Genomic DNA, 25,848 nt, shown 5'->3' with positions numbered 1-25,848 from the left:
TCTCCCAGGACAGTTTTGAGAGTCGCTGGTCTATTATATTTTCCCTTCCTAGAAAAACACTGCAGTCTTTCAGTGCCTTCTAACAAGCAACACACTTGAGAAACCTAAATCAATGTTGATGCTTTATAAAAAAAGGATGTCTCATGCACAGAAAAGGTTTGTTTTGGCTCTTTCTATGTTGCTTGTTCCATTTGATGGATAATGTAAGCCATCAATGCTAATGTTTCCTGCATTAGTACATTAATTCTCTTTTCTGTTATTTGAAAAGTCGCTTCTACGGCGAGACCCAGAATCTCATGGGTAAAGTCTGCCCCTGTCTTCAGTGTCATAGGATAATAGAATTGAGATGTCCTTTAGTGGAAATGTAATACTCTGGAGCTTAAACTATGAGCGTACAAAGGGACAGTGATTATAGCTCCCAAGAAACACACAGGCAGTCGATCCATAAGAGCCAGACCGGCACGAAATCAAGAGCAGATCATAGTAACATAGTAGATGACGGCAGAAAAAGACCTGCACGGTCCATCCAGTCTGCCCAACATGATAAACTCACATGTGCTACTTTTTGTGTATACCTTACCTTGATTTGTACCTGTGCTCTTCAGGGCACAGACCGTATAAGTCTGCCTAGCACTATCCCCGCCTCCCAACCACCAGCCCCGCCTCCCACCACCAGCTCTGGTACAGACCGTATAAGTCTGCCCAGCACTATCCCCGCCTCCCAATGGCCAGCCCCGCCTCCCACCACCGATCAAATAAAAAAAAAAAAAACAGACAGTTCAGAAGACAAGATCCAGTCAAATTCTAATGGTACTATTGGACTGTCTGGTTTTTTTATTCAATGAGAAAAGCTTGCATGGAGGATGTAGCATGTCAGGTGCAAATTCTGCAGGTATCCTCACTTTTTTTTATTTCAGTTCCAGCAGATTGTCATGTTTATTGTCTTGTTGGTTCAGGACTGTGGAAGCTGGAGTAAATAAAAATGTACCAACTCCGACTTCAGCTTCAAAATAAAAAAAAACATTATAATGTATGGTAAATCTATCATGGTGACCAGGACCACCTATATTCTATACAGGTATCTGGACCAGCTCCAGAGGCTGAAGAACCACTTATAGATACTGGTGCCCTGGGGACCATCACAATCCAACTAGGACCAAGCTATCTAAAGCACTAGGGCTGTTGACACCCTAGGGAAACCTTCATATATATGCCCCTCCCACCCCAGGGTAGCTCAAGATCCTACTACCACCATCCTCACATCTAGCATCTCCCCTCCCTTACCCACACCCATAGTGTCCAGCATCTCTCTCCTTCATTTACCCCTATTGTGTCCAACATCTCTCTTCTTCCCTATCCCCCTATTCCCCCTTTATGGTGGAAGTTCAGAGGGGGTTCAAGGTCCTGCATCAGGTGCAGTGAGTGTTGTTGGTAAGCTAATGTTGGCGTGATGATTGGGGCCAGCCCTGGTATCCCTGCTCTCGGCACCTTTAACAACTAGCCTTCCCCCCTTTTATAAATCTGTGCTAGTGGCTGCCGATGCAGTAATGCCGACAGCCCATTCAAAGTGAATGGACTGTGTCAGCATTGCTGTGTGGCTTTGTAAAAGGAGTAGGGGTGGGGGGGAGAGAAGATTGTAAGTGATAACATTCATTGAAACATATTTGAACTATTTGCTACACTGTTACTAAGGAGAGCTAAGGAGACAATATACACAATATTCTCCTGAGGACAAGAACTGGAAAGGAGATAAAGAAATAATTGTAAATATTATTTGCTTACTGCCTGTGCCAAAGTTACTGCCTCTGTCATTGTTATTGTCCTGTTTGCTTGCCAAAGCAGACTTTAAGTAAACGTGTTGCTTCAGAACACCGATACAGGAGTGATCTGACCTATTGACTGTAAGAGTCCAGTACAAGTGAATTAACTGCCTACAGCCTCTCAGTTTATGCCGGTCCCGACCCTGGTCCTAAATCAAATAAATTATTTATGTGAGTGATTCCACCATCTAGTCTCTGGTCATGCACCAGAATTCCTTGTACAGTTAATTAGATAAATCAGATCATATCTTTTACAGAAGGATTTGAAGATGATAATTCAAGCGTTGGTGAGTTTTCATCTAGATTATTGTAATCGATGCTATACAGGAGTGAACAATAAATCTCTAGCTAGTTTACAACATATTCAAAAAACAGCAGGAAAATGAGGGGCCCTTTTACAAAGCAGTGGTAGGGCTACTGTAGGTGTAGCACATGCCAAATTAACACAACCGCCTGGGTTAGCACGCTCACACCTGGCGGTAATATCAAAGTTGGTGTGCGCTGTTTCCTGCACTAGAAAATATTTTTTTGATTCTGTAATCAGCAGTGTGGCCACATTGGTGTGTGCTGCATAAGTACCGCATATGTAGCGCCTGAGCCCTTACCGCTAGGTCAGTGGGTGGCAATAAGGGCTACCATTAGTTCTAGCACACAGCCATTTACTGCCTCCAGCTGTGCTAAAAAAATGGCCCAGCACACAGCAAGAACACTGGCCCACAGTACTGCAGGCCAGTTTTTACCGCAGCTTAGTAAAAGGACCCTTTCATCTAGACCGCTAGAAGATGTGAAAGACCGGCAATCAAGCTAAGGCGGAGGCGAATGTTCACTGCCGATTCTGCGAAGCTGTGTGCTCTGATCTTTGAGAAGGCAACTTTTGATTTGCTGGTCTTTCAAGATGCTGTTGTTCGAGCATTGAATTTCATTTTGGTAGTATATCGACAGACACTTGATTTTTCCACAGACAAGACTGCAAAGACTCCTGAGGCAGGCCAGTTGGCCGAAACACGGCCGATTCGAGTCTTTTGAGCTACACAATAAATTTGGACCATCGTCTCAAGACCATATTCTTGTGTCATCTTCACCTAATTTACTAAAATTACTAAAATCTGGTCATTAACTTTTACCGTTTATTATTTTTTAGTTTCACAAGGTTTATTCTCCCTGAGGGCCCTGTTTACTAAGCCGTGCTTGTAGGCGTGCTAACTTTTTAGCGTGAACTAAAAATTAGCACGCGCTAATGCTTAAGACATCCATAGGAATATATGGGTGTCTCTAGCATTAGCGCTCGCTAAAACGTTAGCGCGCCTACAGCGTGGCTTAGTAAAGAGGGCCCTGAGTTTCTTCCTTGAAATGCAAAGAAAGTTGTATGTTATTGGGTTTGAATTATACGGAAGATCCTCAAAACTGCTTTGGCGTTTACTGCATATATTTTTTTACTTATATGAAGTTGACAGATGTCTCTTGAAATATTGACTAAACATGGACTTTTGCAGGTAATTTAAATAAGTGAATCTGAATGATCAGTTGCTTTGAAAAGGTGACCAAAGCTGGATTCAAATTTTTTATTTATTTATTTATAACCATTTAAATTTTTACAAGCGATAAAACAACTTGCTGGAAATACAGAGAAAGTAATATGTAGGAATTATTTCAGTCAGGTAATTCTATTCTCTTCCTTAAAACACTAAATAGAGAGAGTGAAACAAGACAAGGAGATCAATTAAACAGTAATCAGAAAAAAAACACGTGGTATTAACCTGATTATCCTCAGATATTAGTCGTCTAATTCATTATTCCACATTGATCATCTGGTTGGCTTCTTCAAGGCCAATGCGGTGTATAGTCAAGTCATTTCATTGAAAACATACGTATTGTCCAATATTAGTTAGAAATAATAGATCTGATTACATTCTCTCTCTTTTAAAAACCAGAAGTTATTTAACAATACATATACTTAAGTCTCTAACTCAGATCCCATTGATTAAAGTAATCCCAGTTTTCACAGGCTTCACTCCTTTTAAAGTAATAATTGAGTAAATATTTCTGAGGAAAACTGAATTAAAAAAAAAAATACATTTTTTTTTACAAAAAAAAATAATTTTGGTTCCGGACAACTTTCAGATTTACCAGGATCACCGGTGAAAGCGCTCTCCTGAATGCAAAGTAATGTATGATGCCAGATGGAAACATAGTCGCTTTAATCAGATTTTCCTTTAATGGGGAGATGAGTCTGACTTGCAGCTCTGGAGTGGTGACACTGTGATTAAATTAGGTTATATTTCCTTCCCTAAAAGGCCGTGGAAATTGGTGCACGATACTCTTGTAGTTCTGTTATATGAGAAGATATCATTATACCACATGCGAGAATGAGAGGATAAGCAAGTAAATGGGATTTCTACATTCATTAAAAGCACAGCTAAGAGGACCAGCCCCGTGGCTTTGTGGCAAGTACTTCTGGGGGGGGCAGGGGGAGGGGGGCCCGAGTCAGGGATTGGGATACTGCAATATTCTGTTTTTATCCTCTTGTTTGGACAGAGAAACTAAAACCCTTATTTGATCTTTTCAATTATTATGTTTTTTATTTATTTATTTTTTTTTAGTAAACTGTTGCTTTGGTAACAGCACACCTTATATAATAAGACTGTTTGAGTGACTGGGGTCTTACAGCTCAGGTTGCCAACTGTTCCCATTACAGGACCCTAAATGATTTTACAGGCAGGTTTTCCCTTACTCTGTAGCATGTGAAGGTGACCCTCTTCCCTCCTTCAGAACCATGCACTGGGAAAGGGGGATTAGAAAGAATTGAGAGTTTCCATTTTGGGTTCTGGTTTCCACAGGAAATGGCTTTTCAATAAATTTAGTGCCAGCAGTGCAACACTCTGGTAGCTGAATGGATTGTAATGAAAAGTGGAGTCGCTCTACGCTGTTGGCTTCTATTATTCTCCTTGGCGTCTGCATCAAAGTTGAGAGCACTGTTCTGTTCTAGGACATTTTGGGGAGTCACGTGAGGGCAGTTCTATAACTGGGTGTCTGAGTTTACGTGTTCCTTGTGTGTGTAAATTTACAGATTGCCAGTACTTTCGTGGGAGAATGTATCTTTAAGCACGTAAATATTCTATAAGGGAATGCTTAAGTGGCATAGCGCAAGTGGGGTGTACACAGGAGCGGAGCATGGGCTGTAACTTATCTGTGTAACTTACCGAATGCTGTAAGTTACTCATGTCCCTGCTGCATTTGTCTAATGTTAACCTTATTGTTAATTTATGATTGTTGAATGATTTTTTTTTTTTGCATTTGCATATTGTAAACCACTATGCTTGGCCCCAAACCTGAAGAGTGGTATATGAAATGATCTCGAATATTATGTTTCAATTCTGGTCACAGCATCTCAAAAAAAGATAATAGTGGAATTACTAAATGTTTCCTATCAATGGAATGTCCCAAAAGGTGGGTCAGTGCTGGTGTCCTCAAAGGACAATAATTCTTCAAGCTTTGCTGGGGGTTGTTTCTTATTTTTGTTGCTGACGATGTGACCCAAAAGCCTTGAAAATATGTTGCTGTCTTAACCCTCATTTTTGGAGCATTTCTCAAGCTAGTCCTCGGGACACACCAAGCCAGTCTGATTTTCAGGATATTCACAGAGAATATGCATGAGAAAGGTTTGCATACAGTGGAAGCTGAGCATGCAAATCTCTCTCATGCATATTCATTGTGGATTATTTATTTATTTAGATTTTGCTCACACCTTTTTCAGTAGTAGCTCAAGGTGAGTTATATTCAGTTACTCTGGATATTTCTCTGTCTCAGGAGGGCTTGGGTAAGTCACTTAACCCTCCATTGCCTCAGGTACAAACTTAAGATTGAGGTACACTGTATATTTTTCTGTCCCAGGAGGGCTAACAAATGTAAGTTTGCACCTGATGCAATGGAAGGTTAAGTGACTTGCCCAAGATCACAAGGAGCAGCAGTGGGATTTGAACTAGCCACCTCTGGATTGCAGGACCAGTGGTCTAACCACTTGGCCACTCCTCCACTCTTGAAAACCTGACTGGCTGGGTATATCCTGAGGATTGGGTTCCTACAAATAGTTTGTTAAGTTCATTGTTTACTGTGAGTTGTTTTATCTTTCAGTAGACCAATAATTTCCTAGTTCACAAACTTTCAAGCACAGAGACCCCTTTCTTCAGCTGGGTAAAGAAGGGATTCATGTGTTGTACAGCTCCAGCAATGGAAGTTGCAGCCTACAAGGGTCTATTATTTGTGACAGACAATATTTATTTCTCTGTCCTGAAAACTGAGCTGCAAATTTCAGAATATTTCAGAATACAAGTCCGTTATTTTTTCATAACCAAAGTTTGTTCTTTGTACCTCTTCCTGGCCGGCTTATCTGCTTTTCTTTCCACCTTGGATGTGTCTATTGTACTTGCTTCTGTGGTTGCTGAGATATGGTTATTGTTTATCTGGGCTGAAGTCTGTCTTCCTTCCCTGACATGTTTGTACCAGAGTTGATGGTTACCCGCCCTCGCTGTTTACTGCCTATTTACTTACCGCTGGTGGAAATTAATCATTTACAATTTGTGTCAACCAATAGGAAGGTCAGAGATGCTCAGCTCAGCATGCAAAATCGTAGCAGATGGTGAGGGGGCGTAACAGAGTAAGTCATACTCTCCAAATGGGAATAAAAGAGGCTATATGCATATTTGTATGGCAGGCAGCGGTAATAAGCAACTTGTCTCCATATTTCATGATTTTTTTTTTTAATTGCTTAAGGAAAATGAGATTAACAATTTGGTGTCCAGAGTTAGGAATTTTTTTCTTTGAACGTGTGGAGGTGTTTTTCTGTAGCAAATTTCATAATAGATCCACAGAACCTGCCAGATGCAAGTGTTGCCAGCTGGCCCTGTTTCCGCAGGCCAGGTTGATCTATTCCTGGTTTTGCCCCATCGCACCAGTGGACTCCTAGCTCTGCTTTTCTTAAGGAAATCAGTGAGACAAATCCACCAAGGGATGGGGCAAAGCCAGGGCTGGATAACTCTTCCCAGCAGGCAGCCCGACTGCAAAGAGTTAAACACTGCGTACTAAAGCTGTCTTCTCTTGCATTGTAATAGCCATATTGGAGTATGAGATACTATACTGAAGGTTTTCTTTTCCCATACAGCTTAAAATAGAAGAGAGCTCCTTAAGGCACAGTGAACACAGGTCCACTTAAGAGATATTAGCCCTTCATGAAGCCTTTGTGGAATACAGTGAGGCACTACAGTTTACTAGGTGTTTGTAGCCCTCAAATTTTCATGTCATTTTGTTTCCCATGTCATTTATAGGATTTTTTTTTTTACCTGATATAATGCTCTTAAGTCTTATAAGAGTAATATCATTCATAGCTTGCACTCTTCTGAAAAAGTGTGCACTCTTCCAAAAATGTGCAGTGTTTGCAAAGAGTACACTTTCCTTCAGGAGAGTGCACATTCTTTCTTGATAGTGCATGCATTATTTACACTGCACTATGATGTTTACACTTATGCATTCACTATGAGCACAATGCACTATCATGGTCACACGTATGCATTCACTATGAGCACAATGCACTATCATGGTCACATGTATGCATTCACTATGAGCACAATGCACTATCATGGTCATACGTATGTGTTCACTATCAGCACAATGCACTAACATGCTCGCACATATGCATTCACTATCAGCACAATGCACTATGATGCTCACACGTATGCACACTCTCCTGAAAGAGAATGCACTTTTCACAAACAGTGAGCTTTTTTTCCTGATAGTGTATACATGCATGCATGCTTTATTCACACATGCACGATGGTTATAGCACAGAAATGAGGTACATCAAATGCGTGCCCCATAGCCTCATAACCCATATAAATGTATTTTTCTGAAAATTGCACTAGGGGATACCAGATACTTGATCACATCGCATTTAAATTCTTTTCAGATGACACAAATAAAATTGGTTTTGGTACCTGAAATCTTCCTGGCTTGAATATACAGTGGGATGAAAAGGGATTTTTTATTTTTTGTTCTTTGGAAAAATGTCATTTCTGTCTGGGTCTTTGGGAAAGGGGTTTCTCAACTTCGCTTAGTCTTAATAAGTATAAGCATTCCCAAAATTGTACACTGTATTCCCAAAGAAACTATGCAAAGCTCAGTTTCTGCATAACTCTGTGAAAACTTGACCAGTTTCAATAAAATTTGGATATATCGTCCTGAATAAATTTGCAATAAGCCTACACTCACGCTGGCCACCTCAGCTAAAGGACTTCACTTCACTGCCTGGTTCTTCAACTGCCACGATGTTTCCTTCTGTGTGACATGATCGGCACCTGCTGCTTCCTGACTTGCGATCAGTTGATCCTGTTTCTCGCAATTTCTTTCAAAACACATTCTACGCTAACCCTCTTCCACCTCTTTTCTGGAGACTTTTGCACCAGTCTATGAGAACAATAACCTTTCTCCAGACAAAAAATGTTAATGAGGATCAGATCCTCCTGACTGAAAACCATGGTGACTGTTTATGTTTAAAGCAAGAACGGCGTTTTCACGTCATGACGATAATTGCTAGGTGGTAGCCACGCTGTTTAGCTGAGGTGGGCGGTGTGAATGTAGGTTTATTGCAAATTTATTCGGGATGATATATCTCAAATTTCATTGACATTGGTCAAGTTTTGACAGAGTTATGTAGAAAACAAGCTTTGCATAGGTTGTTTTTTTTGAAACACAGTACTGGGGCTCTATTATTACTAGTACTCATTTCTGTAGCACTACTAGATGAACACAGCACTGTACACATTATATGCAGGTACTTTCTCTGTCCCTAGAGGGCTCACAATCGTAAGTTTTTGTACATTGAGCAATGGAGAGTTAAGTGACTTGCCTAAGGTCACAAGGAGCTGCAGAGGGACTTGAACCCAGGTTGCCAGGATCAAAGCCTGGTACACTAAGTACATAAGTATTGCCACACTGGGACAGACCAAAGGGCCATCAAGCCCAGTATCCTGTTTCCAACAGTGGCCAATCCAGGTCACAAATACCTGGCAAGATCCCCCAAAAAGTTCAATACATTTTATGCAGCGTCTCCCAGAAATAAGAAGTGGATTTTCCCCAAGTCAATTTAATAATGGTCTCTGGACTTTTCCTTTAGGAAGCCATCCAGACCTTTTTTTAAACCCCGCTAAGCTAACTGCCGCCACTCCTCCACCATTTTCAAAGCACTTAGTAAAGTTGTACGTCTAAGTGCTTAGAAAATACACCTCCACATATATTGTAAATACACTGGAACTTTTCTGTGTCTGCCTGTCACATAGAATTAAACACAAATTAGGCTTTGGAAAAGGGTTTTTATCAGAGAAGACCGAGCTTAGATAACATTAATGGCCTGTTTTTTCCTGTGTTCATATGCGATTGACTAAAGCACTGTTTGTAATTAATATTGCACAAAGAGTGCCTGAGCTCATGGTGAAGTGCTGATTGCATCTGCCTCCCCCAGAGGGACTGCCTTGTAAGTTCCAGCTCATTAAGACCTGTAAAGCCAATACATGTTTACCAACCCTAGAAGCAGCTGGAAATGTAAAATCATTAAATGAAACTGGCAGGGGTGTAGGTGAGAGAGAGAGAGAGAGAAAGAGAGAGAGAGAGAGAGAGAGAGAGAGAGAGAGAGAGAGAGAGTAACATCATAACAGGCAGCAGATAAAGACCAGCATCATTCATCTCTGCCCAGTAAGGTGACTTGAGTTCTACCTTCTGCTCTGTGCTGGGTACATCCCTCCATACCCTTGTTTATTATAATAATAAAACTTTTTATTTATAACCCACTATATCTGTAAAAGTCTAAGCGGGGAACAAATCACATACAAAGTATAAAAAGAAAAAACATAACAATAAAAACTATTTCATCACTCAAAAAAACTATACAAAAATTTGCTATATAACTCTTAAAATAAAACATACTACAAGGTAAATATACATGTTATTAAAATAAAACAGTATCGTACAACAAAGGAACCAAAAGCCTGAGAAAATAAATACGTTTTTAAAGCTTTTTTAAAACTTATCTAAATTATGTATCAAACGAAGTTCAATGGGCATTGCATTACATAACTTCGTACCTTTGATGTAAAAAATAGATCTACGTTCTTCCAAATAGACCTGTACCCATGCAGAATGTGTGTGTTACCTCCCCTTTGCCCTTGTTTAAGGTTGAACCCCGCTGCTCTGTATAGAATGAACAGGTTACCTCCTTTATGCTTTTGTTTAGGGTTGTGCATCCCTCTGTGTCTTTTTGGAAGTGCAAAAGTCATTTGTTTTGCTTTGATCCCTCCTCTTGCTGCATAGCAATCTTCCCACCACCCTTCTTAAGTTGATGCTTTGAAGTTTACCTTCTTGCAGCTTGATTTCATATCCTCTAGTTCAATAGTCTCCCCATTTTCGTCAAAGATGTGTTTGTTCATTGACCTCTGTCTTTACCCTGTGCATGTGTACCAAGCCATGAGCCTGCTTATGGGGGCCACACAACTATGACAGTTTCCATGACAGACCCTAAGTAGGGTGAAGTTGCCAAAGCCAGATATTTGTGACCTGGATTGGCCACTTGGAAGCAGGATACTGGGCTAGATGGACCATTGGTCTGACCCAGTTTAGCTATTCTTATGATCTTATAAGGGAAAGGTGATTAATACAAGTACCTGGCAGAAACCCAAATAGTAGCAAGATTCCATTCTACCAATCCCTGGGCAAGCAATGGTTTCCCCCATGTCCACCTCAATAACAGTCTATGGACTTTTCCTCCAGGAACTTGTCCAAACCTTTTCCCATTTTTTTAAGATCAGTTCTTCTGTTTGAAGCAGATGTCCGTAGACTATACCTGCTAGGATAAAACGTGCCATCTCCTCTGTCAAAGATGATTCTCAGTGCCTCCTTTTATTCCTGCATCCCCTGCATTTCAGCTGCTTTAATATTATGGTTTTGACATATAGAGCCACTCCGTCTCCCTTTTCTGCCTTCTCCATCCCTCCTAAACAGATTATAGCCAGGTGTGGTGTTATCTCCCATTCATGAGACGTGCGTGCATGTGTGTGTGTTTTTCCCAGCTGCTCAGTTCACCTTGCTTGCTTGAATCATTTATATTTCAGAAGGAATTGGAACATATTTGCTAGAAAGACACAAATTAATTTTTTAAAACATTTTTCTGCCATTAAAACAAGTTTCAAGTTTATTTAAGGTTTGATATACTGCCCTACAAAATTAATTTATTAGAATAAAATAATAGCATGAGAGGAGGAGAAAAGTGGAGTGGAGGAGTGGCCTAGTGGTTAGGGTGGTGGACTTTGGTCCTGGGGAACTGAGGAACTGAGTTCGATTCACATTTCAGGCACAGGCAGCTCCTTGTGACTCTGGGCAAGTCACTTAACCCTCCATTGCCCCATGTAAGCCGCATTGAGCCTGCCATGAGTGGGAAAGCGCGGGGTACAAATGTAACAAAAATAAAACAGATACTATTGGAGATTCCACATGGAATGTTGCTATTCCACTAGCTACATTCCATGTAGAAGGCTGCGCAGGCTTCTGTTTCTGTGAGTCTGACGTCCTGCACGTCAGACTCACAGAAGCAGAAGCCTGCGCGGCCACATTGGTGATCTGCAAGGGCCACCTTCTACATGGAATGTTGCTAGTGGAATAGCAACATTCCATGTAGAATCTCAAATAGTAGCAACAGTGGAGGAGTGGCCTAGTGGTTAGGGTGGTGGACTTTGGTCCTGGGGAACTGAGGAACTGAGTTTGATTCCCACTTCAGGCACAGGCAGCTCCTTGTGACTCTGGGCAAGTCACTTAACCCTCCATTGCCTCATGCAAGCTGCATTGAGCCTGCCATGAGTGGGAAAGCGCGGGGTACAAATGTAACAACAAAAAAAAGTAGTTTGTAGGCTATCCAACTTATAATTGAAAGAGAAAAACGCCTAGATTTCGACCCAAATCGGGAGATAGACGTTTATCTCACAAAAACGAATAAATTGGTATAATGGAAAGCCGATTTTGGACGTTTTCAACTGCACTCCATCGTGGAAGCGTACAAAGTTGACGGGGGCGTGTCTGAGGCGTGGCGAAGGTGGAACTGGGGCGTGGTTATCGGCCGAGGAAAGATGGGCGCCTTTCGCCGATAATGGAAAAAAAGTATGCGTTTGTAGCTAGAATTTAGGGCACTTTTCCTGGACCCTGATTTTCACGAATAAGGCCCCAAAAAGTGCCCTAAATGACCAGATTACCACCAGAGGGAATCGGGGATGACCTCCCCTGACTCCCCCAGTGGTCACCAACCCCCTCCCACCACAAAAAATGATGTTTCACAACTTTTTATTTTCACCCTCAAATGTCATACCCACCTCCCTGGCAGCAGTATGCAGGTCCCTGGAGCTGTTGTTAGGGGGTGCAGTGGACTTTAGGCAGGTGGACCCAGGCCCATCCCCCCCTACCTGTTACAATTGTGCTGCTTAATGCTAGTGGAATAGCAACATTCCATGTAGAATCTCCAATAGTGGCAACATTCCATGTAGAATCTTTAATAGTAGCAACATTCCATGTAGAATCTCCAATAGTATCTATTTTATTTTTGTTACATTTGTACCCTGCGCTTCCCCACTCATAGCAGGCTCAATGCGGCTTACATGGGGCAGTGGGAATCAAACTCAGTTCCTCAGTTCCCCAGGACCAAAGTCCACCACCCTAACCACTAACACACAGCTACCACAGCTCACCTCTAACTTACCCAACACTTTCCATCTATCCTCCCTTACCTAATCTTTAAACAGTAATAATTGTACTTATTATCATGAAACGACTATTCCTATCTTCTCTTACCAGCATTCAAACTATAAGAATTGTACTTGTTATCACGAAATGATTATGTCATAACCACACCCTGTAAGCCACTTTGAGCCTACAAGTAGGTGGGAAAAGGTGGGATACAAATGCAATAAATAAATAAAAATAATTAGTACAGGGGTGATGCTGGGTAGGGCAGATAGGGATACAGCCAGAATATGGATGGCGGGCATGAGGAGAAAGGAAGAGCCATACAGACACGGAGACCCTGACAGTTACGAGAAGACAGAGGAAAGCAGAGACTGGGACCAACACAAGTAAAATTACCAGACAACAAAGGTAGAAAAAGTTTTTTTTTTTTATTTTCTTTTCATTCATTAGAATATGTCAGTTTTTGGAATGTATATATGCTAGAGCTGGTTTAAGACATGGCAGGGGCCAGTGAAAGAAATCTCACTCACTGGTCTTAAATCATCGGCATTGCGGTGGTAAATCTCCAGCTTTGGGATGGGCCACCCTTAGCGTCTCTGCATCAAGCAGGTAAGCCCTGGGAAAAGAGGTATCAATTTGCTACTTTATTTTTCAATTAGCTAGTTTTATGCCTATTTCTTACACGATCTGTTTCTGCAGGTGCCCTGATTAAAACACCTCTCCGCCGGGGCTATTTATAGATATTTAGGAAATTCTTCTGCCTTTCTGGACTCTGGGTGGCGAAATGATTTCCTCATATGGCAATACCTTATCCTGAGCTTACAAACTTTCATTCTGCAGAGTGGCTAATTACTGTGAACAGCCTCCACGTGCCTTCCCCTTACAGTAAAAGCAGCAGGAACAGGCAGCCCCTGGGGTGCATCCCAGGGGTGCCCATTTCAACAGAGCTGGGACCGTTCTTGTCTCTAGAAACAATGCCATCCATTGCCAGTCGCTAAACAGCATTTACCTTCCTTTCTGGATCTCTTAGAAACCTAATCTGACCTACTGCTGTTGCATTGCCAGAGTCAGAATGAGACCGGGATGCGCCTGTAAAGGGAAGGGGAGGCACCTCAGCAGCTCATGGAGAAGTAAGAATATCCCACAGGTTGGACAAAGTGTGTTCTGACTGTCTGTAGTGCATTGGGTGCGGTGGAAAGAAAGTATTAAGTGCAGGAAAACGAAAGGCTGCGTCTAGAGCAGCACCGAAAAGTATTGTGTTTGTGTATTTCTGTTCCGCCTTTAACCCAAGCTACAGAGCAGATTGCGATAACAAACTCCTGCGTTCAGAAAGACGTTGCTTACAGATGAAAAATAATCGACACGATACAAAACTAACGATTCTGCTCTGAAAACAACTAGGTTTTTAACCATAAGGAGATACGAGCTAAGTCATTTTACTCATCCTGTTTTCTGGTTGTTAGGGGGAAGTTCTGCTCACTGATTCTCGGAGTCGGCCAACGCTGGTGTTCAGTATGTTTTATTCAAGGTACTGAACTGATGCAAAAGATAGCTAGGAAATTGTGCGCTTCGTTCATTCGACTGGTAAGATGAAAGATGTTCTCAGCTTTGCCAGGCGTTGCAGTATAATAATAATAATTATTATTATTATTAGAATTTGTATAGCGCTACCACACGCACGCAGCGCTGAACACCTGGTACAAAGAGACAGTCCCTGCTCGAAAGAGCTTACAATCTAAATATCACGGTAAATGGACAGTGCCCAATGATAACTGTTCCTTTCTTCAACTGTGATGCAGGTCACTGCAAACAGTGTATTGTTGGGGGGTGCCGACTCATCACAAGATGAAAATGGGTGGGGGGAGGGGTGCTTTCAGTTGACCGTAGCAGCAAGGTATTAGGGGGGTCCTTTGACGAAGCAGCGGTAAGCCCAACGTGGGCTTACTGCTCGCTAAAACAGAAGTGCCGCCGCGCTACCGCAGCAGCCCGGCGGTAGTTCTCACCCCCCAGCGTGCGCCATTTGATTTTTGGAGCGCCGGTGTGTACCCGGCGGTAATTGGGCGGTGCTGCATGCTGCCTGGTTACCGCCGGTTTGGCGTGAGTGGCGGTAAGTGCTCCCCTCCAAAATGGCCACGCCCCAAGCGCTTCACTTGCCGCACAGCCATTTCTTTAAAACAAGAAAGATCTCCCTTTGAGCCGCTGTGGTAAAGGGGGAGGGGGGGCTCAGGCGCATGAAAAACATGTCCCAACGCCAGCGCAGGATCCCGTTTGCTACAGCTTTATAAAAGGACCCCCTGGATTATTAAGATCGGAGTGCTCTTGTAAGAATCAATGAAAACCTGACCCCTGAGTTAATATTTGTCTCTCACTTTAACCTTGTAAATGTAATTGAATCAATCTGATCTCTAACAACTGTTAAATGTAAGCCACAATGAACCGAAACTCATTTTTGGATAGTTGTGGGATACAAGTGTGTATCAAACATATAAACGGCAAGCGACCGACTCACCTGCAAATGCGCAGTAGAGACTTCCCTCTCTGTCCCGCCCTCGCGTCAAGAAGTGATGACGTCAGAGGGCGGAACAGAGAGGGAAGCGGAGTCGGAGTCACTGTCGGACACTGCCGCCTGGAAACGAACATCGCGCGCAGCAACCTCCACCCTCCCCCCCATCCCCGCTGCCACTCCCGCCCTCCTCCGCATCGGGCCCTCTGCACTGACCTGACAGCGCCTCTCACCAGCGATCTGCTGCTGCCTGCAGTGCTTTCACACGGAGGTGAGAGGCGCTGTCAGGTCAGTGCAGGGGGCCCGGCACGGAGGGGGTAGGGAGCGGCGGCGAGGAGGGTAGCTGGATATCTCGCCCGTTTTATGGGTTTAACAGCTAGTAAATAAGTAAATAAACAGTGATATTGTCAAGGACAGCCTAACCAACAATAGCACTGATTTAGAAAAAAGGTTTTCTCCTTGGCATTAAAGAGCCCCCCCCCCCCCCCCTTGATAAATAAGGCTTGGTGTGACTGTTCTGCTCAGGATTTCACTTCCTCATCACAAAGTTATGTTTTCGTAGCTCACCCTTTACAGTTATATAATATTAAATATATTATTTATTTATTTGTTGCATTTGTATCCCACATTTTCCCGCCTATTTGCAGGCTCAATGTGGCTTACAATTTTCCATCATGGCATTCGCCATTCCAGAGTAAAATTAAGCAGTCAGGTATAGAGAGAAAACATTCAGAGAGTCAGGTAAGTGGTGGTGCATTGCAGTTCCTATTATAGATATTAATGTTATGGAATATTAATTGCTTATTACTGCTGAGTGTTACAAAACCAGTAACCTGGCTGCATATTAGAGGGTAAACAGAAAAGGACACCAAAAGACGGAGGAGTGCGGCAGTCCCTAAAGCAAACACAGCCCCCCAAAAAAGTCAAAACAAGTAGGGAAGCGGGGACGGTCTTTCAGAAAAGAAGCCAGGGAACAGCAACTGTACGGACGAAATATTTATTGACTGTTGATACACTCAGAGTCACTTTAAAGGCTCGGCACGGTACCTATAAATCCCGCGGTGCCTGTTCTATAAAGGAAAATAGGTGCCTACGTTCCTTTGATGAAAATAAGTCTGAATCTATATATAATTTCAGCAGCAGCGCTTAAGCCAGCCATAAAGCTGTGTAACTGCTCGTGTCTGTGTGTCAGAGATAAATTGCATAATTTAGGGGTCCTTTTTACTAAGGTGCGCTGAAAAATGGCTTGTGGTAGTGTAGGCGCAGGTTTTGGGCGCGTGCCAATCCATTTTCAGCGTGCCTGCAAACAAGCCCTTTTAAAAAATATTTAATGAAAATGGACGTGCGGCAAAATCAAAATTGCCTTGCGTCCATTTTGGGTTTGAGACCTTACCGCCAGCCATTGACCTAGCGGTAAAGCCTCACTTGGTAACCAGGCGGTGATGACCTACACACACCAAACGCTGCTAGAAAATAAAAAAAATTTCAGGCGCGCGTAGCGGATGCGCGCCAAAAATGAAATTACTTCAAGGGCCATGCAGTAGCTGTTCAGTAGCTCCATTTTGGCGCACGTTGGGTGTGCGTAGACGTTTACAAGGCTTAGCAAAAGGGCCCCTTACTTTTATGGAGAAATGTTCTAGTTCTGCTCTGCGCCTATTATTAGGGGAAGAGTGGGGGGAGGGGTCAGTCTGTAGATGCAAAATTTGTTTTGCTTTAATACCATATGGGGGAAGGATATTTATGTTGGGCAACTGTTGCTTAATGGGGGCTGAAGAGTTTAATCTCTCGTACTCCCCCCACCCCCTCAGCTGTCAATGTGGCCTGCAGGCGCTGAAGCCTGCAACTTCTGTCCTCACAGTGGTTATCTTTTGGGTGTGGGGCAAGGCCAGTGGCATAGGAAGGGGGGGCGGTGGGGTGGTCCGTCCCGGATGCACGCCGCTGGGGGGGGTGTCGGCTCCACTGGTTCCCTGCTCCCTCTGCCCCGGAACAGGTTACTTCCTGTTCCGGGGCAGAGAGAGCAGGGAACCAGCGGAGCCGACGCAGCTCCCAGCGACGTGCACTCGGGGGCGGATCGGCCCTCTCGCCCGCCCCTTGCTTCCTAATTCAAGTAAGAATGCGCTCCGGGGGGGGGGAGGGTGCGCACCGAAGGGGGGAGGGTGCGCGCCGAAGGGCGGGGTGCCGTGCTGCACCTGGGGGAGGGGGTGCGCAGCGGCGATCCGCCCCGGGTGTCAGCCGCCTTCGCTACGGCACTGGGCAAGGCAGATGGTGAACTTTTTAACTTTCAAAAAGTTGGCAACCCTAATTAGCACATGAGCAACAGAAAGAGAGAGAGAGAGAGAGTATGCTGTATGTGTTTTTTGTTTTCATTGAGTCGCTTGTTTCTCCAGTGCAAAATTAGAGAGCTAAACCAATCCAACATTCATAGAGGATATTCAAACTCAGTAGTATTCCTTGGTCGGCTGCCACCCGGGGCGGATCGCCACTGCGCACCCCAGTCCGGGTGCAGCATCCTCCCATGGCGTATCACCTCCAACCCCCCACTCCCTCAATCGGGTGCGTTTCTCTTACCTCCTGGGGGTTCTGGGAGCAGCCGCGCAGCTGTCGTCTCTGCCGATTCCCTGCCCCGGAACAGGAAGTAACATCAGAGGGAGCAGGGGTTCCTTGCACCCCCCCCCCTTGAAACGTGCACTCGTGTGTAGACCGTCCCCACCGCCCCGCCCTCGGTACACCACTGCTCAAACTCTTGGCTTCCAGAAGTTTAACACAGAAGTAAAAAAAAAGAAGAAACTTACTGCACGAAGATTGTTGTGGCAGGGTTTGTCTGAATTAATTCTCCCAGTTCAGCAGCCACTAATAGGACAGGCTGCTAATTGGATGAATGACCTCCGTGGGAAATGCATGGAGGTGAATGCCGCGGTTCAACCAGTAAAAAGAGCTGAAGGGATTTGCGAGGTTGAAAGAGGAAAGAAGAGGCCTGTGAGACTCGCCTTGCCGCGCTAAAGCCGAGCTGGAGATTTTGTCCGTTGGGAGAAGAAGATAGAGAGACTGCCCAGGGGGCTCTGTAACTGACCAATGGAGCCAGAGGCAGGGGCGGCCTGACCATTAGGCCACCTGAGGCAGGGGTCTCAGGTGGCACTCTTCAGGGAGCAGGCATCTCCTCAGCGTTACCCGGTAGCGGCGGCAACTGCAATGCGCTTCCCTGCCGCCAGCACCCGCCTCTTCCCTTTACTGCGGCCACCTCTCTGATGTAACGTCCTGTTTTGTCAGAGGCTCAGGCAGCTGCGGTAAAGGGAAGAAGCGGGTGCCGGCGTCAGGGCAGCGAACAGGAATCGCTGCCGTTGCTGGGTAACACCACGAAGGGGAGATGCCAGGTGCCAGCAGCAGGTAGGAAGGAGGGGCAGCATCTTGTCCGAGGGGGGGGGGACCTTGGCCAGAGGTTACACCTGGCTGAGGTATGAGCAAAGCAGGTCTCAAGAAGACTGGAGAAAAGAGGTGATATGCAACATTTAACCTATAAGCATAATGCTTACAACACCAAGCAGGAAGTATCTTACATTAGCTATAGGCTAATACAAACTGAATGTACTGGCATAGCTAGGGGGGGCACCAGGGGAGCGAGCGCTCCCCCAAACAGAGTTCTGCCGGTGCCTATTTTCTTTTGTCCTGTTGCAGTGAAAATGTGCGGCGGCGGCGGAGGTCCGCTCTCGTTCCCCCCATGCCGTCAACTTGCTTCATCCTGGCTCTGCTTCTGGTAAACGTGTACACATGGCAGTAAGTACATAAGTATTGCCACACTGGGAAAGACCAAAGGTCCATCGAGCCCAACATCCTGTTTCCAACAGTGGCCAATCCAGGTCACAAATACCTGGCAGAAACCCAAATAGTAGCAACGTTCCATGTAGAACCCCAAAGAGCAGCAAGGTTCTAGAATTCTAAAGAATAACAAGGTTCCATGCAGAATTTCAAAGTGTAGCAACATTCCATGTAGAACCCCAAAGAGTGTCAAGATTCCATTCAGAATCCCAAGTAAGTACATAAGTATTCCATACTGGGACAGACCAAAGGTCCATCAAGCCCAGCATCCTGTTTCCAACAGTGGCCAATCCAGGTCACAAATACCTGGCAAGATCCCAAAAATGTACAAAACATTTTATACTGCTTATCCCAGAAATAGTGGATTTTCTCCAAGTCCATTTAATAACGGTCTATGGGCTTTTCCTTTAGGAAGCCATCCAAACCTTTTTTTAAACTCCGCTAAGCTAATCACCTTTACCACATTCTCTGGCAATGAATTCCAGAGTTTAATTACACATTGAGTGGAGAAAAAGTTTCTCAGATTCATTTTAAATTTACTACATTGTAGCTTCATCGCATACCCCCTAGTCCTAGTATTTTTGGAAAGCAGAACAATTTGTAGATCTGTCTAAAAAGTGACAGAGTGAGTTGCATATGTGTGCGTGAAGAGTGAAAGTCCAAGCATGTGCAAGTGCTTATATCTAAAGAAGGAGACCTGCAACATATGTGTGTCTGAAGAGAGAAAGTGCAAGCATTTGCGGCATGAGAGTGCATGCGTGTTCATATGTTTCTGTGTCTCTGTCACACAAACTGAGCTTTCCTTTCAAAATATGGGCTGGAGTGAAAAGGTCCAGTGGTACAAATATATCTGTGCAATACTAAGCAAAGGAACATTTTCAGCCCCTTGAAATGTACCCTGTTGAGGGGGTCTTTTAGCATTTTTAGCTCATGGTAGAAATCAGTAGGCGGTAAACCAGAGGCAGTAGAGGGTGGAAATAACTTGCCCAATTTCTCTGGTTCTCAACCCACTGCTCCAGAGCTGTCAATTTATTTATCTGGATTTTGCTCACAGCTTTTTCAGTAGTAGCTCAAGGTGAGTTACATTCAGGTACTCTGGATATTTCTCTGCCCCAGGAGGGCTCACAATCTAAGTTTGTACCTGAGGCAATGGAGGGTTAAGTGACTTGCCCAAGATCACAAGGAGCAGCAGTGGGATTTCAACTGGCCACCTCTGGATTGCAAGACTGGTGTTCTAACCACTCCTCCACCCCAAAGGATCCTGTTACTCTTTGGGGTTCTACATGGAATGTTGATACACTTTGAAATTCTGCATGGAACCTTGTTATTCTTTAGAATTCTAGAATCTTTATTTATTTATTTAGATTTTGCTCACACCTTTTCCAGTAGTAGCTCAAGGTGAGTTACATTCAGGTACTCTGGATATTTCTCTGTCCCAGGAGGGCTTACAATCTAAGTTTGTACCTGAGGCAATGGAGGGTTAAGTGACTTGCCCGAGATCACAAGGAGCAGCAGTGGGATTTCAACTGGCCACCTGTGGTTTGCATGACCGGTGCTCTAACCACTAGGCCACTCCTCAAGTTACCCACTTCTAGGAGGGAGACGTTTTGGCCTGTCCTGGTTTTGAACTTACATACCAATTCAATGGGCTGTTGATTTTGTTCATTAAAATCAGATCTACAGCTTCAAATATCGCACCAGGAGAGGGTTATCAGACATCCAGAACTGGTCTAAAATCTCTCTCCAGAATCTACCTGGAACTTGCAACTCTGTGGCAATAACTGTTAAGTCACTACATTTGAAGCATATGCTTCCCGATTACCTACACATGCTCATTCACAAATGATTATTTATTTATTGGCATTTATTAATCGCCTTTCTGAAGAGATTCACCCAAGGCGGTGTACAACAGGTACAGTTTAACATCAAACTTACAATTGTGTTAACAGCATAACAATAGTAAAACAACCAAGAATAAACATGAATACATTAAGGGGCCCTTTTACTAAGTTGCGCAGGTGCCGACACGCGTCCAATGTGTGTCAATTTGGAACTAATGCCCGGCTACCACGTGGTCCGGGTGTTAATTCCGTTTTTTACACGTGACAGAAAATATCTTTTATTTTCTTCCACATGGCGCGAACCGGGCAGTAATCGGCAGTGTACGTGCGCTGACGATTACCGCCCGGTTAACGCCTAAGACCTTACCACTAAGTCAATAGGTGGTGATAAGATCTCAGGCCCTAAATGGATAGGCACCAATTTTAATTTTGCCACACGTCCATTTTCGGCCAAAAAAAAGGCCTTTTTTGCAAGCGTGCTAAAGAATGGACCTGCGCGCGTCCAATACGCGTGCCTACAACAGTGCAGGCCATTTATCGGCACAACTCAGTAAAAGGACCCATAAATGAGGTAAACTTGAAAACAGTAAATTGAAACTCAATAATAGAACTACCATGAAACAGTATCAAAAATAGACACATTTACTTCAGCTGTGCAATTTCCCTGCTGCTTTTGGAGAGATGAAATATGGGAGAGATCTGGGTGGGTGGTTGGGGGGAAGGGGGGGTGCGGAGAGAAGATCAGGGAAAATGAGCATGACTCAGCAGGGTGAGAAAAGAAATATAAGAGGCTCCAGGGTAGCGGGGGAGAGGGGCTGCAAATGTATGTTTGCCTAAAGCCCCAGTATAATGTTAAACTGGCCCTTTCCAAAATATACAGTCATAGGGTCGGTCAGTGATTCACAGATATTCAGTTTCTGTAATTATACTCATCGACCTCAATGACTATTAAAATATTGTGCTTTCACCATAAACATTGATGCTCGACAGTTGAACAATGATGTTTGCGTTGACTGTATCATACCGAATGGACACAGTATTTTAATAGTCATTGGGGTAAACGATTGCAATTAGAGAAGCTGGTCTGGACGTACACTATTCCATCCTTATCCTCCTCGACCTATCTGCCGCCTATGACACCGTCAATCATAATCTACTTCTTGACACTCTGTCCTCATTTGGGTTCCAGGGCTCCGTCCTCTCCTGGTTCTCCTCGTATCTTTCTCAACGCACCTTCAGAGTAATTTCTAATGGCTCTTCTTCCACCCCCGTCCCGCTCTCTGTTGGGGTTCCTCAAGGATCTGTCCTTGGACCGCTTCTTTTCTCGATATACACCTCTTCCCTGGGCTCGCTGATCTCATCACATGGTTTCCAGTACCATCTCTATGCCGATGACACCCAGCTCTGCCTCTCCACTCCCGACATCACAGTCGAAACCCAGGCCAAAGTTTCGGCCTGCCTTTCAGACATCGCCGCCTGGATGTCCAACCGGCATCTGAAACTGAACATGGCAAAGACCGAGCTCCTTGTCTTTCCACCCAAACCCTCCTCTCCTCTTCCCCCACTCTCCGTCTCTGTTGACAACGCCCTCATCCTCCCCGTCTCTTCAGCCCGCAATCTCAGAGTCATTTTCGACTCCTCCCTCTCCTTCTCTGCCCATATCCAGCAGACAGCTGTCGCTTCTTCCTCTATAATATTAGCAAAATTCGCCCATTCCTCTCTGAACAGACCACCCGAACCCTCGTCCACTCGCTCGTTACCTCTCGTCTTGACTATTGCAACCTTCTCCTCGCTGGCCTCCCACTTAGCCACCTATCCCCCCTTCAATCTGTCCAAAATTCCGCCGCACGTCTTATCTACCACGTGAACCGATACTCTCATATCACCCCTCTCCTCAAGTCGCTTCACTGGCTCCCGATCTGCTACCGTATACAGTTCAAGCTTCTCCTATTGACCTTCAAGTGCACTCAATCTGCAGCCCCCCATTACCTCTCTTCCCTCCTCTCCCCGTATGTTCCCACCCGTAACCTCCGCTCTCAGAACAAATCACTCCTATCTGTACCCTTCTCCACCACCGCTAACTCCAGACTTCACCCCTTCTGCCTCGCATCACCTTATGCCTGGAACCGACTTCCCGAGCCCATACGCCATGCGCCCTCCCTGCCCATTTTCAAGTCCTTACTCAAAGCCCATCTCTTCTCCCTTGCTTTTGGTGCCTAACCACCTTCCCCATTCATGATACCTACACTGACTACATAGTTGTTACCTTTAGATTGTAAGCTCTCTTGAGCAGGGACTGTCCTTCCCCATGTTTAAACTTGTACAGCGCTGCGTAACCCTAGTAGCGCTTTAGAAATGCTAAGTAGTAGTAGTAGTAGTATGTTTGCAGATTGCTGACCAGTCCTATGAGCGTATGTATGCTTTGGAAAAATTTGGATTGGACACTTTGGAAAAGATTACGGGGCCTTTTACTAAAGTGCATTAGACAATTAGCACGTGAATTAGCACACGGTAATTGTTACCTCACCAACATGGTAACTTTCCACATTGAAGGGGTCCTTTTACAAATTGGCGGTAAGCCCAACACGGGCTTACCATTGGCTAGACAGGAAGTACCGCCAGGCTACCACAGCAGCCCAGTGGTACTTCCCACCCCTAGTGCATCGTCATATCCGGCACTACAAAAATATGTTTATTTTTGTAGCGCTGGAGTGTACCTGGAGGTAATTGGGCAGTGTCATGCGCTGCCCAATTACCGCCAGGTTAGTGCGGGAGTCTTTACCGCCACCTCAGTGGGTGACGGTAAGGGTCTCCCCCCCTGAAATGGCTGCGCAGAAATGCTTTACTTGCTGCATGGCCACATCCTGCAGGAAAGAGACTTTCCTTTTACCCACTGCGGTAAAAGGGGGCCTTGGCGCACGTGAAAAACACCTTGCCGACGGCAGCCAGGTCCCCTTTTGCCGCAGTTTAGTAAAAGGGGCCCTTAGATTCCAGTTTTTTTGCATGTGTTTTGAATGCCCAGCACCACGCTGCCACCCTTTAGTGTATTGGTTTTATTTCAGATTTTTTTTCTGCGCTGAAAAGTCTTACGCCATCAGGAGTGAGATCAGCACCAGAAAATCAGGAGTAAAGCGATGCATTAAAGTGTAGCACAGCTTATTATAAAGACCCACCAGATATGCAGGTGGGTCTTCAGGAGGACATCAAACTTTTCTGCTTTTCACAGCTTGTGAGTGGTTCAAGTAGACATGGGAGGTGGAGGAAGGGCAAACGTGGCATCTTTCCACAAGAAACGCAATGGGAGATTGACTTGATTCTGTCTACAATGACTCTCTTTCTGCTTGTTCTAGACACTGCAGATGGATGTGAACAAATTCAATGCCACATTGCTTCGGATCTTCCGTCAAGGGGTGGCTGCAGCTCTGGGGTTACCACCACAGCAAGTCCACATCAATCATCTTAATGTAAGCAAAAGTCTGGCAGATGCATAATTAAGATTACTGCATGGAAAAGACTGTGCTTCGGCATCGTACACTGCACTGTACCTTAATATTACCATTTAAACTCCAAATCATACAACCAGGGGCGTAGCTTCGTGAGGCCACGGGGGCATGAGCCCCCGTAGATTTGGCCCTGGCCAACCCTCCCCCTCCAGCACCCTCAGGTACCTTTGCTGGTGGGGGTTCCCAACCCCCACCAGCCGAAGTCCTCTTCTCCGGCGCGGCCGCATTGCTGATCTGCAAGGCTTCTCTTTCTGTGAGTTTGACGTCCTGTACGTACAGAAGCCTGTCCTTGCAGATCAGCAACGTGGCCAAACAGGCTTCTGTTTCTGTGAGTCTGACGTGCAGGACGTCAGACTCACAGAAACAGAAGCCTTGCAGATCAGCAACACGGCTGTGCCGGAGAAGAGGACTTTGGAAGCAAAGGTACCCAACGGCGATGGGAGGGTTGGCGGTGGTAGGAAGTGGGGGTCGAAAGGGTTGGCGCTAGGGAGGTCAAAGTTGGTGGTGGCGGCAGTGGGGGGGGGAGGTCAAAAATGGCAGGGGGGGGTCGGTGGCACCAGGGGGGGCTAAAATGTGCCCCTTCACCTCGAGCTCTGGACCCCCCTCCCGCCAAGGTCTGGCTACGCCCCTGCTCACAACATGCATACCATATCGCCTTTGTTTCTTCATATCCATCACCGTATAGTGCAGTCTACCTAGAGGTTTTAGATTTGGGTTGAGAGAGGTTTTGACACTTTTTTTTTATTATAGCAAGGTAAAAATAATAAGCAGATATAGTAATGCAAGTTTTTAAGACCACACAGAACCCTTCCTCAGATTCCTAAAGTTTATCCCTGGATATCATTTTACCAGGTTGCATTCCTTCCTGTTTTATTTTTATTAAATATTATAGTTCAGGGACTATGAATTTTTATTCCTGGTTTCCCCAGTTAGTCGGTCATCTTCAACCTGCTTCGGTCATAGCTATTTCCTCAATATTTTTTCTTTTTCTGTAGGTTAGGATTTTGGAAGAGGGAGGGGGGGGGGGGAACAATTGAACAGTTGACATGATTTGTGCTTGATATTTATTATGGGGGACTTTTACTAAGGCGCACTGGCATTTTTAGCGCATTCTAAAATAGGCGCACGGTAAACACTAGAGATGCCCACAGGAATATATTGGCATCTCTAGCGTTTAGTGCTCGCCTGTCTTTAGCGTGCACTAAAAACACTAGTTTGCCTTAGTAAAAGACCCCCTATGACTGTTATGGTCTTCGGCTGAAAAGTGTGTGTTATAAAACACTGTGTAAAATTAAATTAAGCTAATTCAGTTCTGACTGAAATATTTTTCCAAATAATCTGGACTTGGGCAGGGTTGAAGTGTCATTTCATTTCGGCATTTGCAGTTGTAAAATATTGCAAGATAATGTGTTTCTCTGAATACCCCCCAAATTTATGTGTAAATCTGGGAGAACAGCCCAGCCCTGAGTTGTTTGGGATTTTTTAGGATGGGACCATCAAAGGTTTAGATAATTCAAAGAAATTCAGAGTTTTGCCTGCTCCTGCTGAGTCTCATGAACCTCCAATTACTTCAATTTCATGTACTTTTAGTCTGCCAT

General features: G+C 44.6%; 1 protein-coding gene across 1 annotated transcript in view; it reads left to right on the top strand.

Moving 5' to 3' along the window:
• PTPRR (protein tyrosine phosphatase receptor type R) overlaps positions 1–25,848 on the top strand; it is a 129,755-nt gene that overhangs the window by 29,499 nt on the left and 74,408 nt on the right. Inside the window, exon 3 of the mRNA XM_030214430.1 lies at positions 24,098–24,211. Coding sequence (XP_030070290.1) covers positions 24,098–24,211 — 114 coding nt within the window. The remainder of the gene's footprint in view (positions 1–24,097; positions 24,212–25,848) is intronic.

Source organism: Microcaecilia unicolor, chromosome 9, assembly GCF_901765095.1.
Source record: "Microcaecilia unicolor chromosome 9, aMicUni1.1, whole genome shotgun sequence".
In the NCBI taxonomy this organism is placed as follows: Eukaryota; Metazoa; Chordata; class Amphibia; order Gymnophiona; family Siphonopidae; genus Microcaecilia; species Microcaecilia unicolor.
The sequence above is the reverse complement of the archived record's forward strand: the minus strand, read 5'-3'. Positions and strand labels throughout refer to the sequence as shown.